Source organism: Silene latifolia, chromosome Y (assembly GCF_048544455.1).
Source record: "Silene latifolia isolate original U9 population chromosome Y, ASM4854445v1, whole genome shotgun sequence".
Taxonomy (NCBI): Eukaryota; Viridiplantae; Streptophyta; class Magnoliopsida; order Caryophyllales; family Caryophyllaceae; genus Silene; species Silene latifolia.
Window position 1 is genome coordinate 664,309 of NC_133538.1, and position 20,504 is coordinate 684,812.

Here is a 20,504-nt window from a genome sequence, read left to right on the forward strand (position 1 = left end):
AGTCTAGGTTTAGCTTCTTGTTTGGTTAAAAGATACTTTAAAGCTGCATGGTCAGTGTGAACAATAACTTTAGAACCAACAAGATAAGCTCTAAATTTGTCTAATGAATAGACAACTGCAAGTAGCTCCTTCTCTGTAGTAGCATAGTTGATTTGGGCATCATCGAGAGTCTTGCTTGCATAGTAAATGGCATGTAACACCTTGTCCTTTCGCTGCCCCAAAACAGCTCCAACTCGCATAGTCACCGCATCGCACATAATCTCAAAAGGAAGGCTCCAATCCGAGATCGGATAATAGGAGCCGAGATAAGTGCTTGTTTGATCCTCACAAAGGCTTGAATACACTTGTCAAGAACACAAAAGAAGCATCTTTATGAAGAAGCCGAGTTAGAGGTTGAGCAATTTTAGAAAAATCCTTTATAAAGCGGCGATAGAACCCTGCATGACCAAGAAAACTACGCACACTTTTGACATTAACCGGTACGGAGTTGCTCAATTACCTCAACCTTAGCTTTGTCCACTTGAATACCCTTACCCGACACCAAATGACCGAGTACCACCCCTTCAGAACCATGAAGTGGCACTTCTCCCGCTTGAGAACAAGGTTGCTCTCCTCACAGCCGCAAAACCTTAGTCAAGTTTCTCAAGCAAACATCAAAATCGCACCATATACACTGAAATCATCCATAAAGACTTCCATGATAGACTCTATGTAATCAGAAAATATGGCCATCATACAACGCTGAAAGGTAGCAGGAGCATTACATAAGCCAAAGGGCATCCTCCTATAAGCAAATACACCATATGGACAAGTGAAAGTGGTCTTTTCCTGATCCTCAGGATGAATGGGTATCTGAAAGAAACCGGAGTAGCCATCTAGGTAACAGAAATAACTATGACACGCTAATCTCTCTAACATTTGGTCAATGTAAGGAAGTGGGAAATGGTCCTTTTTAGTGGCCGTGTTCAACTTCCTATAGTCAATCCACATCCTCCATCCTGTGACAAGTCTAGTAGAAATCAATTCATTCTTATAATTTTTCACTACTGTAGTACCTCCCTTCTTAGGTACAACTTGGACAGGAATGACCCATTTAGAATCAGAAATAGAGAAAATAATACCAGCATCAAGTAATTTCTGTACCTCTTTTCTTACCACCTCCTGCATTGGAGGATTTAGTCGTCTCTGACCTTGTGCACTAGGCTTGTGGCCTTCTTCCAAGTGAATTCTATGCATACAAAAATCAGGACTAATACCTTTGAGATCGTCAATGCTATACCCAATTGCCTTTTTATGAGTTCTCAAAACAAATCAACAAAGCGATAGTTGACCTTCAGTTAGGTTAGCATTGACAATCACTGGGTTCATTTCACAGTCATCAAGAAATTCATATTTGAGATGAGAGGGAAGAGGTTTTAATTCAGGTTTCTTTACCTCAGTTACCTTAGGTGTGACACCCAAACTATATACCTTCTGATGTGGGCATTCCTCTCCAGTTAGAAGCTTCTCAATTCGATGAACTTCTGGACTCCATGAACCCGTCTGATCAGCTGGACCAGAAACCAGGGCAATCTCTAGAGGATCCCTGTCCAAACAAATAGGAAGACACTCATCAATAGTAAAATCAACAACATCTATACTATGACAAGTTTCTTCTATCATGGGGTTTTTCAATGCTTTTTCCAAGTTGAAAATAATCGTATCATCCCCCACAGCTAAGGTCAATCTCCCTTGCCTAACATCTATAACCGCCCCCGCAGTATGTAAGAATGGTCTGCCCAAGATGATAGGGATTTGGTTGTCTTCAGCCATGTCCATGACAACAAAATCAACGGGGATGTAAAATTTCCCAATACGAACGGGAACATCCTCTAACACCCCCAGTGGGTGCTTAACCGATCTATCGGCCATCTGCAGTGTCATATTAGTAATCACAACGAACCCATATTTAATTTCTTACGCATGAATACGGCATAACGCTGACACTAGCTCCTAAATCACAAAGAGCTTTACTAATAAAAAGATGACCAATATGACAACGGATAGAAAAACTTCCTGGTTCCTTTAATTTGGGTGGTGTATTAATTGGCAACATGGCACTGCACTTTTGAGTGTAAGCAATAGTTTCCACCGCGTCAAAGGATCTCTTCCTTGTCAAAATCTCCTTCATGAACTTTGCATAAGCCGGCACTTGAGTAGTCAATTCAGTAAAAGGGACACTTACCCGTAGATTCTTCACGACCTCCATAAACTTACCGAATCGCTTATCCACTTGGATTTTTGTTGTCGGTGAGGAAAAGGTAGAGAAATAGTTATGGGCTCGGCTTGCTTCTCCTTAGAAACAAGTTTTGAAACACCGTCTACCGGCAATATTGGATCCTCGATCGAGTCGGGGTGACTCGATCGAGCTGGTGGATCCTCGATCGAGTCGGGGTGACTCGATCGAGCCGGGTGGATCCTCGATCGATTCGCCGTGACTTCGGTCGAGAACCTTTGCGGTTCACTTTTTCGTCTTTTTTACTTTTATCGTCACTCGTGTTTCAACTTCACAGCTCTTTCTCATCATCACTAAGCTCCAAATTACCCAATCCTTTGGGATGCATGTAAGGGTCTTCATCAACAGTAATGGGCACTTCATTCTCAAGACTTTGCAGGTCGGGATTCGTATAAGAAGTACCGCTTCTCAGCTGAATAACATTAGCTTGCTCATGAGCTTGTTTGCCTTGAGGAGGAAGACACACGGCCTGTTTTGATGGATTTTGAAGCGCCATCTGAGCCACCCGATTATCTAGCATCTAGTTATGGGCAATCACCTCAGAAATTTGAGCCGTCCGTTCGCTCGCATTGACAAATTTTGTTGCAAAAGATTGCGCAACTCTGCCATATCATTGTTCGGAGCTTGTTGAGGAATTTGTTGAGGAGTTTGCTGAGGAGGCTGTTGATATTGATTTTTAAACTGCTGGCCTCCTTGATTTTGCCTTTGATATCCCCCTTGTGACTGATTACCACGATTGTTGGGAGGGATATAAACATTCTTCTGCGGTTGTGATCGCTGGGGTTTTGCACATTCTGACTAGACCATTGAAGGAAAGGATGTTCCTTCGTTCTTTCATTGTAAAAGTTGGAGAAAGGTGTACCTTGTGCACCTTGTCCGTAAGCCCGAAAAGCATTAACTCCGCTCAAATGTGCTCATACAATCACCTGCACCATGACCATCTAAACCGCATCTAGCACAAGTCTCCTCTACTTGCGACTCATAGCATGAACTCTCTCTTTCTCGCCCAATGATTGGGTAGTCTTTATCTCAAAGAATTTGGGCTGAAATAGTCTCCAGCTGTGCTGCCAGAGCACTATCAACTCCAGTACCTCGCGTGCTTCCCCTAAGATTTCCATACCTGGCGGTATGGGTAGCAATCTGATCAATCAACTTCCACGCATCACCATCATTGGTGTTATCTTGAAACCTCCCATTCGCAGATGAATCCAAAAGGGCACGATGATCGTCAAACAACCCGTTATAAAACTGGTTGCAAAGGAACCACTTTGGGAAACCATGATGGGGAACTGATTGAACTAAACGCTTGAAGCGAGTCCAAGCTTCATTCAAATCTTCAGTAGCTGCTTGCTTGAAACTAGTAATTTGATTCCTCAAAGCATTAGTCTTTTGAGGTGGGAAGTACCTCTTGTAGAAAGCAAGAGCCAAGGAATTCCAACAGAACTCCTTCAAGATATCATATCCATATCCCTCAACAACTCAAGCTCCATCTTTCGAGAGAAAGGAAAGAGCACCGCTTCACCCGATCTTGTGTCACTCCAGTTGATAATGGAATAGAACAGCAGTAAGTGATAAATTTCTCCATGTGCGTTGCAGGGTCCTCAGCAGCTGTCCCTCCAAACATGTTTCGTTCCACCAAATTGATGTAAGATGGCCGAATCTCGAATGTTCCATTGGTAGTAGTGGGCGACTTGAATCCTTGTGGAATAGAAGCCAAGGTTGGCTCGAGTGATCCGCTAAGGTAGGCATGATGGGGGCTTTAGGACTTTCAAATAATAATTGGAATTTCAGGAATAGGAATTTCGTCCTCTTCCTCTTCGTAGGACCGATCGGGTTGTCTCGGTTGAGCTCGCCGTTTCGACGTCAAGTATACTCAAGTCTTCTACTTGACCCACCTCTTGATTAAATTTCCGTCTGTAGCGAAAAGTCTTCTCGGGTTCAGGATCAAAAGGAATAATCACACCTATTAGACCTGGGCATAAACGGAACTAACAATAAAGTGTGAGAACGGTCTCAAGGAACTGGTTCCCGAGACAAAAAGACAAAATAAACACAAACAGACTAAACAATTGTTGCCTCCCCTAAAACGGCGCCAAATTTGATATGGCTAAAGTCGTATTACCAAATCAAAGAAACTATCTCAGGACTAACAAGAATAGCTAGTGATAAGACAGGTATCGAATCCACAGGAGGCGGTAAAAGCTAAGTCTAAGAGTATTTAAGTCAAAAGAAGTAATCGATTTCGGGGGGTTTTGTTTTGAGTTGATTCTAACAAACTAATTGCAATGTAAATAAAGGATGAATAACAATATTATTAAAAGTCTAGGAATTAGGTTCACTAGGTCAATCAGTCGGGGATTATCAATCAATTACTAGATTTATCAAGTTGTTTAAGGTCATAAGATCGGTCGACTCCATTATGCCCTTTAGATCGATTCTAATATGCGGTCGCTATGATTAGATACTTTCTATTTGATTATCGCAACCTATATCAAGTCTAACCCGATCGGCGATAGGATCGATTCGCTACACTAATTAATAACTCAGGCCTCAAGTGATTAACTAGAAGAATTACAATAATCAAACAACTTTAATGATATCAATAGCAACTAATTGATTTTCCCTTTTTAATTAACCTAGATCCCCTTCATCCTAGATGAGGGGATTAGCTACTCATGATTATAATAACAACAACAAGTATGATTAAAGATGAAAACATAATTGCAAGATGAAAGCAATAATTGAAGAACATAAAACAATAATGATTAATTAACGAGGAAAGATTAGTACCATACAAGGGAAAGATTAGGGTTCTAGAGAGTTTTCCAGCAATATCCAAGCAAAATATAACGTAGTCTAACAATAAAACATGAGTCTTTAATTTATAACAAAAGATTAACGTTTTAGGAAATTCCGGAAATAAAACCCGCCAGAGAGGATCCTCGATCGAGTCGCAAGTGACTCGATCGAGGACAGCTGCTCGATCGAGGAACTTGCTTCACAGGTTCTTTCTTCTCTTCTTTCACTTCTAGTCTTCGTGATTCCTCGTTTCCCGTGCCATGCTTCGTGTACTCTACCGTGCCGTCTCCGCTATGCTAATCTCAACTTGATCACACTTATATTGAGTCATTTCTGCATCAAAACACAAAATAGCGGCAGTATCGACAATTCATTGAAATAAAGCATATAAATGATATAATAGGCACGAAACGGTATGAAATATGATGTAAAGGGAGCTATAAAAGTATATATGAAAGTGATACATCAAACGCTGTTCTATGTCGTCCCATAGCGCCTTAGCTTCCTCAACATAAGTAATCGACTAACCAAAGCCTGGTTCAATCGTGTTGAAAATCCAATTGACTATCATCGCATTCACCATATACCAATCTTCAAGGTCTTCAGAATTATCGGCTGGTTTCTTAATCGAACCATCGATGAAGCCTGTCTTTTTCTTCGAACGACGCGCTCCCTTCATCTTCACTTCCCATTCATCATAATTATTTCCTTTCAACTCAACGACAATCAATTTATCTCCTGATTTATCGGCAGTTGATAGGAAATACGGACTGAGCTTTGTGCCCTTTGTCATATCGTCAAATTCAGAATCAGAATTTGCGTGTGTACCGTCAGATTCTAAATCGTAATCTGCGTGTATGTCGTGCTTACTAACAGCGCTTGAGGTTTCAGTATCTCCCTCCTTGCTGCTCATATAATGCTAGAAAACCTAGCTCTGATTACCATGTAAAGAAATAGATGAAGATAGGGGAAAGATTTTTGTATTGCATTGACGTGCTTGATACAATGAGAACGACAAGTATATATAGGTGTACAATCTTTACGAAACCCTATATTCTACCGGCATAATATAAACGATATAAACCGAAATATGGAAACAAATAAAACCGTATCAAAATATATCTCGTAACAATGTGGTAGAGATTTCAATGTACAATTTTCAACTTAAAATTCAAAGTTGTCAATAAAAAAATATGAGTATTCAAATCAAAATAGTTAATTAAAATTTAGAATAATTGAATTTTGTTCTAAAAATCTGGAAACTATAATATTCAATTTGAAATAGGGTAAATCAAAAGTCAATAATCGATTTCAATACTCAAAGGTTTTCACTATAAATAACAAGTAATCAGGATAAAACCATTAGTTTTCAAACCTGGTTATTGATAATCGACATCGTCGTGACTCGGAGTGGCGCATCTCCATAGGCGTGAGCTTTCCGGCTTGCTATTGGGGAAATAGTGAATCGTTGCCGTCAACACTCGATGTTACTAAGTATTGGGGAAAGAGCAAAGGTGGTAGGCACGGTGATTATAGGGATAATACCGTGATGGGGTGGGGACCAAGGAGGTCGCGGAGATGGGTTCAGAGTTATGAGATCGAAAATTTGATGAAGCGTAGGTTGAAGCAAACTAAGTGTTCTGGGTTTTACTTTGATTTATATCTAACTAGATTTTGTACCGTGTAATTTGATAATTTTTTTATAGTATTACATTTTCTAAGCAACATTAATTTGAAAATTCTTATCATTATTGAATAACTCATGCGTATTATTGTACCCAGTAAGAGGATTATAAATCTGATGTAATAATGGTATACTTTTTGAGCATTAATATAAAGTTTTTGAGTTTTAATCTAAATTTTTTGAGTTTTATTATAAAGTTTTTGAGTTTATTTACTTAAACTTTAATCTCAAAAAATTACATTGTAACTCAAAAAAATTACATATAAGCTCAAAAAAATTGATTTTTGACATCATAAAAGTATAATGTAATTTATAAACTCTATATTACTCGAAAAAAATATACAAAAACTCAAAAAGTCAATAAGAATGATGTAGTATATCTGATGTACAATCCTTTTTCTCGCTTTTTTGCCTTTGAAGTGTTTCCAATTGTCCCACATTGGTGAGGAAAAGGAAGTTTTATGAGTTTATATATACTCACCCTCCTTACCATATCACTAGTGGGGTCAAGGGAGGCTTTTGTGGAAGCCTTGCGAGGTGCTTAATTCAGCTCGCACACGCGCGCGCGCCGTGTGTGACGATCCGCACACTTGAACCCTTAGATTTATGCTTATGTAATTTCATTTCCCTTGTACATTTGTAGTAAGTATTTTCTTAGTAGTTTTAGAATAGGTTTCCATAAATAGGTATATCGCTATTCTGAACTAAACTTGTAAAATCAATGTTTCCTGCTACCAGGATGTAAATATCAAATTTCCCTCTTTAGGGAGTACTAGTGAATGAAAATCTACTTCCTACCTTGTGCCTTCGTATTGCTTGTTGTTGCTTTGTTGTGAACGACTCTTAGCCTTCACTTTACTAACAAGCCGTGTTTGTGGGATCGACACTAGGATCCCGACTCACACCCCGAGACCCGAGTATCGTGCTAGTGGGCGATCCCTCACTAGTACGAAGATCCTTGTCGCTTGCATCTTGCCTTGAGACGGGCAAAGGTGCGCGCCACGGTCCGGCAAAAGTAGCGGACCGTGACATTTGGTATCAGAGCCCGGTCTTCGGACGGGTTTCTGCACGCCGTATTTGTTCCTCGAGATCGAGAAAATGGGCGAAACAATCGAGGACTGAGTGGATGCCTTAGAGGACGCAATCGACGTCAAGCTTCCCAAACTCGAGGACATCGTTATGCGGATGGCTGCGAGCCTCGAGGAGTTGCAAAAGACGGTTTGTGACCTTGAGATGTGGTGGCGACAAGCATGTATCTAGTCGACGATGCCAAGATGTGGTGGAGGGCTAGGTACAAGGAAATCGATGCGGGCACGATTACGGTGACATCGTGGGCCGACTTCAAGAGGATCTTGAAGGATCACTTCTACCCCGAGAACACGGAGTTTGTTGCTCGGAAGAAGTTAAAGGAAATCAAGCACACCAAATCAATCTGGGAATATGTGAGGGAATTCTCAGCGTGCATGCTCGAGATTACCGAAATGTCCGAGACGGAAAGGATATTCGAATTCATTGATGGGTTGAAGAGGTGGGCACAACAGGAGGTCATGAGGCAGAATCCCAAAACTCTGTCTTCGGCCATATCAGCTGCGGAGCGCCTGCTCGACTTTCACGGGGAGCGAGAGGCACCAAGAGTGGTGGCACCAACGGGGAATACTGGTGCGTCACAGAGTGGGTACAATGGACAAAGGCCACAAAACAGCGCCATTTCAGTTGGGAACAGTCGGTTCCGCTCACAAGGAAGTCAAGCCCAATCGGCGAGCACTACAAACTCGCCCTCAAGCTCGTCTTCGAAGGTGGGAAACTCTACTGCTTCCACAACGAAGAGACCATTCGCGTGTTTTGTGTGCAAGGGTCCTCACAAGATGGCCGATTGTCCGAACCAAGCGGCGTTCAATGCCATGTTCAAGAAGATGCCGAAAGGGGCTCAAGAACGTCTTGATGAGGCGTTGGCCGACTATCACCAAGAGCGTAACGAAGACTCGAGTGATGGTGAAGACCAACCACGAATGGGCTCACTCCAACGGATCAGCGCGATGGGGAAATACGAAGAGTCCTCCGCCAAGAAATCCAACGGGCTCATGTACGTGGACTTGATGGTGAATGGGAAGAAAGCACGAGCCTTAATCGACTCGGGCGCCTCCCATAACTTTGTTACGAAAGAGGAAGCGGATCGGTTGGGGCTAGTTCTACGGGATGCTAACAGCTGTCTGAAGCCGGTCAATGAGAAAATGAGACGCGTACAAGGAGTGGCTAAGAAGGTCGCGGTCCAAGTGGGTGAGTGGGCAGGGGAGCTCGACTTCACCACCGTTCCGCTGGATGACTTCAAGTTAGTACTGGGATGCGCTTCTTTCGAAAGCATTGGTGGTATTGAAACCGAGTGACGGATCAATGCTACTAATGGGGTCTATCGTAGTGAAGACGGTGAGACAATGACGAAGACAAGGGGCAACATCGAATTTCGGCTATGAGGGTGATACCGACGCCGAAACAAGGGATGCGACCTTGGAGAATGCCTAAAGGTTCGGTGGAGCCAAGGGCGAACAAGACCCAGGCTAACTACGATGCTAAGTGGCCTGGGGGACGAAAGAAGAGTCTACCCCCTCACCGAGGAGTAGACAATGAGGGCCGAGATGCCCAAAGAAGTAGGCCTCGTACCATCTGGGGGCCGCGTCGATGTGCTGAATCGACGTCCTGGTTTGCGGGTCAGTCGACCCAGGAGATAAGGCCTTGTACCATCAGGGGGCCGCGTCGATGTGCTGAATCGACGTCCTGGTTTGCGAGTCAGTCGACCCAAGAGAGAAGGCCTCGTACCATCAAGGGGCCGCGCCGAAATGTTGATTCGGCGTCCTGGAGATCTCACATTCCCTTGAATGCAGATGCTGAAGTGTCGAGAGACAAGATGAAGGTCCGTTGGGGCTAGTACTTGAAGGAATCCCGAGAGAGGACTTTTCAAGCAGCGGCAAAGTGGACGTTCCCGAGAGACAAGGAGCACATGGTGAACTTGGAGAACATGATGTTCGGCAGCTTCTATGTCAAGGAACTCCAGCCTATCCTTGAGGGGACGAAGAGGCCAGTCATTGTTTGGGACGAAGCGCACATTCAATCCGAGTTGTACAAGCCAATCCCCAACACTGCATGGACAGTCAGAGCTCACCGAGGATGTCTCACTGAAGCACCATTCAAGATTTTTTGTGTTGCCGAGGGCGGCAACAGATTAGGTGGGGGAGAGTGTGACGATCCGCACACTTGAACCCTTAGATTTATGCTTATGTAATTTCATTTCCCTTGTACATTTGTAGTAAGTATTTTCTTAGTAGTTTTAGAATAGGTTTCCATAAATAGGTATATCGCTATTCTGAACTAAACTTGTAAAATCAATGTTTCCTGCTACCAGGATGTAAATATCAAATTTCCCTCTTTAGGGAGTACTAGTGAATGAAAATCTACTTCCTACCTTGTGCCTTCGTATTGCTTGTTGTTGCTTTGTTGTGAACGACTCTTAGCCTTCACTTTACTAACAAGCCGTATTTGTGGGATCGACACTAGGATCCCGACTCACACCCCGAGACCCGAGTATCGTGCTAGTGGGCGATCACTCACTAGTACGAAGATCCTTGTCGCTTGCATCTTGCCTTGAGACGGGCAAAGGTGCGCGCCACGGTCCGGCAAAAGTAGCGGACCGTGACACCGTGCCCGTGCCCGAGCCCGGCCCGGATTCGGGAATTGGGAATCGCCTGCGGCGGGCTGTGCCTATCTTTTTGGGCCGGATCCGAGTTTTATTTTGGACTGTGTTTTTTGTTTGCTGAGTTGAATACGTCAGTCAAACTGACTGTTAGTGGGGAGAGTCTTACTCCCACTAACTCGGATTGTGGCTGGGTTTCAGGAGTCGGTTTCTGGCTCCTGTAACTGACCTATTTCGCCTATAAATTCGAACCTCTTCACAGCATTTTACATACAGAAAATCAAATCAAACTCTCTTCTCTTCTCTTCTCTTCGTCTTCTCTGCACTCTCATATATTTCTGGGTATTGTTGATTTCATCGTTCCAAGTCTCACAGTTCCGAGTGGGCGGAACTGCGTGGGGACTGTATTGTTAACTTTGGGGAACTACCGACACTAGCTGATCGCCACCACGGTCGTACCGGAGAAATAGTTTTCAAGGCAGTGGTTTATACTACGACACTACATTCGGGGTTTTTTCTCATCGCTTATATTTTCGTCTTCGATTGGTATTTCTATTCTCCTTCTGTTTCTGCATCTATCGAATAACAATTTGAAAACTATTTGTTGCTGCAACATGTCTGTTATTTCGAAAATTGTTCCTGAATTGGCGAATCTGGAATCGTTAGATGGTCATAATTATAAGCGTTGGTCCCAGAAATTATTGATGTATTTTGAGCAGTTAGAAATTGATTATGTTTTATTTAATGACCCGCCTAAACCTATCACCCCTACTGATGTTGAGACGACCCTCCCGCCGCTAAAGATGTTAAGTCCAATGAAGAGGATATTGCAAAATTTGTCAAGGACAACAAAACCGCTAGGTGGCATATTCGAATAATATGACCAACACCTGTTCGACTTATTTCTTCAGAATAAGTCTGCTAAGTTTATTTGGGAGTCTTTAGAAACTAAGTATGGGGCTGATGATGCGGGGAAAAAGAAGTATGTTGTGGGAAAATGGTTGGGATTTCAAATGGCTGACGGGAAACCTATCATGGATCAAGTCCATGTCTATGAAAACCTATGTGCTGATGTTGTGAATGAAGGCATGAAACTTGATGATATCTTTATAGCTAATGTTCTGCTAGAGAAATTCCCTCCCTCCTGGTCTCATTACAGAAACCAACTTAAGCACAAAAAGAAAGACCCGTCCCTTAAAGAACTTATAGGACATATGAGGACCGAGGAGGCTAATCGCCTTAAAGACCTTCCTGCTAGTCAATCTGTGGACTGTTCTGCTGTTGCTTCTTTAAAAAGCTAATCTGGTTGAGTCCGGTGGTCCGTCTAATGCTTTGAGAAATATAAGGGTAAGGGTAAGGCCAAGGTTGGTCAGGGTAAGAACCAGGGTCCTGCTAAGAAGAATGGTCCAGGAAGCATACCAAACCGGTTCCTAAGATTCAGAAAGCTGCCAAGGGTCCTATTGTCTGCTATGTCTGTGGAAAACCTGGGCACAAAGCCTACCAATGTTCTGAGAAGAAATCTGCTGAGGCCAATGTTGCTGTGACTGATGATGTTATTGCAGCTGTGGTTGTGGAAGCTAATCTGGTGGGTAATGTTGCTGAATGGGTCTTGGATACTGGAGCTTCGAGACACCTCTGTGCTGATAGGGGTTTATTTGCTGAGTTCGAGGAAGTTGCTGATGCGGAATGCGTCTACATGGGTAATTATTCATCTGCAAAGATCACAGGCAAAGGCAAGATCTTTCTCAAACTCACCTCGGGGAAAACACTTGCTCTCAGTAATGTTTTATTTGTACCCTCATTGCGTCGAAACCTTGTGTCTGGTGCCTTATTAAACAAAGCTGGTTTGAAACTTGTTTTTGAGGCTGACAAGATGGTAATGTCGCGTAATGGGGAATTTGTGGGCAAGGGTTATCTTTCTGGGGGTCTTTTTGCATTGAACTCTGATTCTGCTATTAATAATATTGCATCTTCTTTTGCTTATATCGCTGAGTCTATTGATGTTTGGCATGGTAGGTTAGGTCATGTGAATGTGGATTATATTAAAAAACTTAGAACTATGAGTTTAATTCCGAGTTTGACGAGTCAAGAATTCTCTAAATGTGCTAGTTGTGTTGAGGCTAAGTTTACAAAGAAACCTAGTAAACCTGTGACTACTAGGAACACGAGTCTTCTTGAGTTAATTCACACCGACCTAGCTGACTTCAAAAATGTTGCAAGTAGAGGTGGCAAGAATTATTATGTTACGTTTATAGATGACTGTTCTAGATACACCCGTGTCTATTTGCTTAAGACTAAAGATGAAGCTGAACACTCTTTTATAAACTTTAAGAATGAAGTTGAGAACCAACTTGACAGAAAAATTAAAAGGGTAAGGTCTGATAGAGGTGGTGAGTATAAATCCAGCTTATCTAGCCGACTTTTGTCTTGCAAATGGTTTAATACATGAGACTAGTCCACCTTATTTACCCCAATCCAATGGTGTAGCTGAACGTAAAAATAGAACCTTAAAAGAAATGATGAATGCTATGCTTTTAAGTTCTCGCCTATCTGACGATATGTGGGGGGAAGCAATTCTTTCAGCTTGTCACATTCTTAACCGTGTACCTCATAAGAAAATTGACAAGACACCCTACGAGATTTGGAAGGGCTATCCTCCTAACCTGAGCTTCCTTAGGGTATGGGGGTGTTTAGCTAAAGTGGGTTTACCTGATTTTAGGAGACCTACCGTTGGACCTAAGACCTATGATTGTGTGTTTATAGGTTATGCTCAAAATAGCTCTGCTTATAGATTTATGTCTTTGAGTGACCGTTCTATATCTGAGGCTAGAGATGCCGAATTTTTTGAGCATGTTTTTCCTTTTCGAAAATCATGTTGTACCATCTCCTAGTTTATCTGCTGCATCTCCTGATTTGTCTTCACATGCTAGTGCTAGCACTTCTATTGATGTTTCTGTTGAACCTAGAAGAAGTAAAAGACCTAGATGCCCAAAGAACTTCGGTGATGATTATGATACAACTATGTTGTCTGAACTAGGATACACTGTTTGTGCTAGTGATGAGTTTGTTTCGGCCTTTTTAATAGAAGATGACCCAAAAACCTATAGTGAGGCAATGAAATCCATTGATGCTAATTTTTGGAAAGATGCTATTAAAAGTGAACTTGACTCTATTGTGTCAAATCAGACTTGGGAGTTGACTGATTTACCTAAAGGTAGTAAACCCATTACAAGTAAATGGATCTTTAAAAGAAAATGAGACCTGACGATACAATAGAGAGATTCAAAGCTAGACTTGTAGTTAGTGGCTTTACACAAAAGAAGGGTATTGATTATTTTGATACTTACTCTCCTGTGACCAAAATTTCGACTATTAGGACTCTTGTCGCCTTAGCTGCTATTCATAACCTTGTTATACATCAGATGGATGTTAAAACTGCCTTTTTGAATGGTGAACTAAGGGAAGAGATCTATATGTCTCAACCTGAAGGTTTTGTGATTGAGGCTCAAGAGAGTAAAGTGTGTAAACTGAACAAGTCACTTTATGGACTGAAAAAAGCACCTAAACAGTGGTATGAGAAATTTAACAACACTTTAATAAGTAATGGCTATGTGGTTAACAATTCTGATTCATGTGTTTATTCAAAAAAGATGGAATCTGATTGTGTAATTATATGCCTATATGTTGATGACCTGTTAATACTTGGTAATAATTTGGAGGTCATAATTAGAACCAAAGATTTTTTGTCATCACAATTTGAGATGAAGGACTTAGGAGAAGCTGATGTTATCCTAGGAGTTAAGGTCATCCGAAACTCCAATGGAATCTGTCTAAATCAATCTCATTATGTTGAAAAAGTGTTGAGAAAGTTTAACTACTTTGATGATGTGCCTGCTAGAACACCCTATGATCCTAGTGTACACTTGTGTAAAAACTTAGGCAAGAGTGTTTCCCAAGAAGAGTATGCTAAAATCCTAGGTAGTGTGATGTTTTTAATGAACTGTACTCGACCAGATATTGCTTATGCAGTTAGTAGACTGAGTCGTTATACACATAACCCTAATAATGAACACTGGAATGCTCTTCGTCGTTTACTAAAGTACTTAAAAGGAACAGTAGACTTATGTTTGCATTATAGTAAATTTCTCATTGTGTTAGAGGGATATTGTGATGCGAATCTCAAGGTTGCAGTAACGATGAGATCTGTTCTACTAGTGGTTATGTCTTTACCATGGGTGGAGGTGCTATATCGTGGAAGTCCTCTAAACAGACTTGTATCACACGCTCCACCATGGAATCTGAGTTCATAGCTCTTGAGTTGGCAGGACAAGAGGCTGAATGGTTGAGAAACCTTTTAGCTGATATACCGGTATGGGGCGGACGGCTAACACCGGTCTCCCTACACTGTGACTCGCAGGCTGCTATTGGTGTTGCAAAGAATAGTGTCTACAATTCGAAAAAGAGACACATTCGAATAAGGCACGCTGCAAATAGACAACTCCAAGACAATAGAGTGATTGCTTTGGACTATGTGAAGTCTGAAAACAATCTTGCTGATCCCTTTACTAAAGGGCTGGCTAGGAGACTAGTCGTTGATACGTCGCGGGGGATGGGGCTTAAGTCCTTAGGTCAAGAGTGAGACTTGACTAAGTTTAAAGCTTCTATTCCTATGGCGTTGTATGATTCATAGCCTTAGTGGTGGTGCTTTTGAGACGCACTTGATGGATCATACACCAGGTTGGACTTAGGTCCTTAATGACTCATGTGAGAAGTGCTGTTGAGAAGCACTTGAGCCACCTATGCAGGTGTGATGATCACAAGACTATGAGAAGTCCTGTGAACATGTCTGCCAATACCAAGTTAAACGCATTGCTCCAAAAGAGCGCGTTGCACTTTCGCGGAACGATCTTAATCTGAAGGTATGATATGTGTTGTGGGGGGTATCGACCGAAGCTCAGCTAGGAATTCAAATCGCAAGATATTCTCTCGCTGTAAGTAAGTTGTTTCCTCATTTCACTAAAGTGTCAATTCAAATCGAAAGATATTGATACCTAAGTATCCAATCCTTCCTTTACCCAGGAATTTCTTTCTCTGTCTCTGGCGCCCCTAGTGGGGGATTGTTGGAAAAATAGGGGCTTTTTTGCCTTTGAAGTGTTTCCAATTGTCCCACATTGGTGAGGAAAAGGAAGTTTTATGGGTTTATATATACCCACCCTCCTTACCATATCACTAGTGGGTCAAGGGAGGCTTTTGCAGAAGCCTTGCGAGGTGCTTAATTCAGCTCGCACACGCGCGCGCGCGCCGTGCCCGAGCCCGGCCCGGATCCGGATTCGGGATTCGGGATTCGGGATTCGGGATTCGGGATTCGGGATTCGGGATTCGGGATTTGGGATTTGGCAATCGCCTGCGGCGAGTTGTGCCTATCTTTTTAGGCCGGATCCGAGTTTTGTTTTGGACTGTGTTTTTTGTTTGCTGAGTTGAATAAGTCAGTCAAACTGACTGTTAGTGGGGAGAGTCTTACTCCCACTAACTCGGATTGTGACTGGGTTTCAGGAGTCAGTTTCTGGCTCCTGTAACTGACCTATTTTGCCTATAAATTCGAACCTCTTCACAACATTTTACATACAGAAAATCAAATCAAACTCTCTTCTCTTCGTCTTCTCTGCTCTCTCATATATTTCTGGGTATTGCTGATTTCATCGTTCCAAGTCTCACAGTTCCGAGTGGGCGGAACTGCGTGGGGACTGTTGTGTTAACCTTGGGGAACTACCGGCACTAGCTGATCGCCACCACGGTCGTACCGGAGAAATAGTTTTCAAGGCAATGGTTTATACTACGGCACTACATTCGGGGTTTTTTCTCATCGCTTATATTTTCGTCTTCGACTGGTATTTCTATTCTCCTTTTGTTTCTGCATCTATCGAATAACATTAACCAATCAGGGTGTTAGGAGAATTGAGTAGAAAGCTGTGTCGATTTCATTAATCATACGGGTTTATATAATACAAGAGTTCCTATAAAATAGGAAGGCAAATCATGAGGATATGATTCTCTTATCAAACTGATATGATATGATAATATCGTATCAAACTGATAAGATACGATATTATTTGCTAAATATACAATATTAAGCCTAATACCCCTCTCAAGTTAGAGCATGAAGGTCGAGAATGCCCAGCTTGCGGAGAAGGTAGTGAAATTGAGTAGCACCCAAAGGCTTCGTGAAAATCTCAGCTAATTGGTCAGTCGTAGGAACATGCATCGTTTGAATGAGACCATCCGTAATAGCATCCCGAACAAAATGACAGTCGATTTCATTGTGTTTTGTGCGTTCGTGGACAACGGGATTCTGGGCAAGATGCAAAGCGGACTTGTTATCGCAAAACACACGCATGGGAAAGGACAAGGGAACTTCCAAGCTAGTAAGCAAGCCCTAAAACCATTTAAGCTCGCAGACAAGGGCAGCCATGGATCGATATTCGGCTTCAGTAGAGGAGAGCGAAACGGTGTGTTGTTTCTTGGTTTTTCACGAGACAGGAGAACCACCAAGAAACACAAACCAACCTGTCACGGATCGACGGGTTAACGCGCAAGTACTCCAGTCAGAGTCGCACCAGCCTGAGACCGTAAGGTCACTGTCAGAACATAATAAAATACCTTGTCCTGGACTGCTTTTCAGATAGCGAAAAACCCGTAGAGCGGCCTCCATATGAGCCTCACGCGAGTTATGAAGAAATTGAGATAAAGTGTGAACAGCGAAGGCCAAGTTGGGACGAGTAACAGCGAGATACACCAAGCGACCTACTAATCGTCTATAGCATTCAGGATCAGTAAGCAAAGCACTCTGGTCAGTACCAAGCTGAAGGTTGGGTTCCATGGGCGTGTGATAGATAAATTGTCGGTCGTCATTATTACTAGAATTAACTATCAAATTAACAATTTATAGACCTAACTAGTCTCTACTAACTACTAACAATAAAGTAGTAAAATGGTAAGCTAGGGTCGAACCCAAGGGAAGAACCTTTAACTAAGACTTGAATTATAAACTATTTAAGACACTAATGACAATTTAGACTCAACAAATTGAATTTAATCACAAACAATGGATATTAAGAATGTTCAACTTGTAGGAGGCATAGATGGAAAAGGCATTTGGTTGGAAACAAACATGAAAAAGAGTAAAATTGGAGACTTTCCTATTGAGACAATTCAACAAACAACTAGTATGCAAGATTCATTATAAAGGAGAAACTTGGTGTAACAAGGCTCAACAACTACTTCCTAAGTACAAAGATCCTCTCTTTTTCTTCCCTCAACAATTACTCAACAACTTTTGTAAGATGGTGATTACTTGCTCCTAAGCTAGAGTAGTTAATCCTACTTATATGGTCACCCAATTGAAAACCACAATAAGGCTTACACACAAGAGCACTACGATCAATTCCAAACAAAAGAAGTCAAGATTAATCATTTAGGAGGCTTAATCAAACTATCCCAAGGATCAACATGCAAATTCCACTCACAAATATGCAAACTTTAAAACAAATTCACAAAGATGCAAGCTTGCTACTAGGATTGCACTAGTAAGATGATTAACATGTAAGGTTAACTACTCCCAAGACAATAACATCCAACATAAACATGAATATCAAGGAATATGCAATAATTATTGAGGAAAGATGAAGAGATTCTTACGAAGCTTAAGGAATTGTAGTGTCTACCAAATTACACCAAGCAAAAGGTCTAGCCTTCCATAACCATAGATGAATCCAAGGTTAATGGAAAGATTACCATCAAAATCCAACTAAAGATTACAACTTTCTCCAAAATACTAAGTTTTTCCTTCATACAAGTTTTTTAGATTATTCAATAATGAGATGATGAATTTATGGTCTTCAAACCATGAACTATATATATGGTTGCACTCCCTTCTATGTTAAACATGCTTTTGGGCTTCCACAAAATGGCTTAAGACGGATTATCAGCACTCAAAGGCTGAAGAGAACGCAGGCCTACGTCAACAGACGCAGGCTGCGTCCTGGGCTGATCTCCGCTCCAAAATTGCTTCTTATTTAACACTCCTTTCACCATTTGGCCTCCATGCTTGTTCACCAATGGATGAAAACTCTATTTCTAGCTCGTGGAGAGATCGTCTTCACTTGCTTGCTTGCCTTAGGGGCGGGGTTAGAGGCACTTGCTTGGGATTCCGATCTCTCTTTCAAAATCATGCTCCAACCATGCATTAAAACACGTTAATCATAACAACCAATAGGACGGGAAGACTAGTCCAATACTCCGACAAAAGACCCTAAAATTAAACCAAACTAGGCCTAAGAAGGCCTTAATGACTCGACACTTTTGAATCTATCAAACTCCCTCACACTTAGACTTTTGCTCGTCCCGAGTAAAACTCAAGGAAGGTACTTGGGCAAGTCTAAAGGCGAGTATATGGGTGAATGATCACTCTTCCCTTTCCACATCCAACTTATGTCTCCCTCATACACAGTACACGAATTAAATGAAAATCTAGACTCAAAAGTTTTTGACACTCGCTCTTCACTCACTCCCCCTCCTTATATCTCCCTCATACAAACACATAACACACCACCAACTCCGACTCATTCCAACTCCACCCTTCTTATATCACCAACAAGAGATGGCCACTTTCACCTTATCCCAAGGTGATAGCAAAGTGGCCTAGACAACTCCTAATTCATCACATTACTCCACCTATATCACCCCCTTATCACTCCAAGCAAAGTATGATCATGCTACTTGGTTGGCCGCACACCTAAAAGAATCAACAACACAAGTAGCCAAAGCAAAATCCACCAATTTTAGAATAAGTTTTTGTGACTCAAAAATAAATTAAATCCTAATCTAGCCTCCTTCCAAGACCCTCCTTATCACTCCCTTCTTATCCCTCCATATTTTTGGTGTTACATTTTCTCTATTTTACGCTTTTTTTGTTTGAAAATCCCTCCTTTTGCCTAAGGTGCCCTTTCGGGTTTTCACCATAGCTTTCCTTTCCTCTCGTGGTGGCTCGCTTCTCTTTTTTTCATTTTGCCCGGAATGCTCTTTCGGGTTTTCATTCTGTCCTCGGCCACCTTCCCAATCTTGCCTTAGGCGCCCACCCTTGTGGGTTTTCACCTAGCCGGGATTTTCGTTTTTTTTTTTCAATGCATCAAAGACTAAGTATATACATATATTACAATCATCTCACTCCCCCACACTTAGATCGCACATTGTCCTCAATGTGGAGGAGTACCATCACCTTCTCACTTTTAATTGTTGAAGGGACCCGAGCCACCTCCTTGCTCATATGTCCCTTGGTTCCGTCTTCTTCTCTCCCTTGCTTCTCTTACTCTCCTTGATCTAGCATAGCCTTCATCAACTTGTTGCTCATTGATGGTGGGTTGGTAGTTGGGATCATTTTGGTGGAGTGTCATGCCAAAAAGGCCTCGGATGAGGCCAAAAGAATATTCTCGTGTTTGGGCATCTTGGTAGGAGTCCTCCACGTATTGGTGATGCCTTTTGTTTTGGACTCCAAATTGTTGGCTTACTTGCTCTCGCCATTCATTTTAAGCATTCCACAAGGCTTGGTTAGCTTCCCATTGCTTTACTTGTTGTTGCCAAGCAATGGATTCTTCTTGTCGTTTGGCAATGCCCTCAAGCATTCTCATTTGGGCCACTTCGGCCTCATCTCCCAACCGTCTATGTTCCTCAAAAGCATTTTTCCATTGTTCTAAACTCTTAAATCTTGGCCCATGTTGTTTTTGCCAAGTGTGTGAGCTTTCAACCCTCTTACTAATAGCTTGTAAAGTCCCCCGGGTGTCCTCAAAGTACTTGTACATTTGATGTTGCCAAGGTTCCAAAGGTGGAGTACTGGAACCCCCGACTTCATGCATAGGAGTATCGTGCAAAAAAGTGGAGTGCACACCCGGTTGTTGGAAATTTGGCTCCTCAATTCTTTCTATTTCTCTTTCTTCCTCTTGTCTCTCACTCTCCGTCCTTGGCTCACTTCACTCCTCCTAGACACACTCCTCCTTGGCTCTTCTTGT

The 20,504-nt window shown here is 42.1% G+C and overlaps 1 protein-coding gene and 1 non-coding gene across 2 annotated transcripts; one reads left to right on the forward strand and one right to left on the reverse strand.

Annotated features, from left to right (window-relative positions):
* The first annotated feature begins 3,548 nt into the window (after positions 1-3,548).
* On the forward strand, positions 3,549-3,657 carry LOC141636773 (small nucleolar RNA R71). Its single transcript, XR_012541359.1, has one exon. It is a non-coding gene; the product is annotated as a small nucleolar RNA R71 (small nucleolar RNA).
* Positions 3,658-16,969: 13,312 nt separating this feature from the next.
* LOC141634376 (putative mitochondrial protein AtMg00240) lies at positions 16,970-17,320 on the reverse strand. Its single transcript, XM_074446572.1, has one exon. It carries the CDS (start codon positions 17,318-17,320, stop codon positions 16,970-16,972), a length of 351 nt encoding a protein of 116 aa, XP_074302673.1.
* Positions 17,321-20,504: the final 3,184 nt, after the last annotated feature.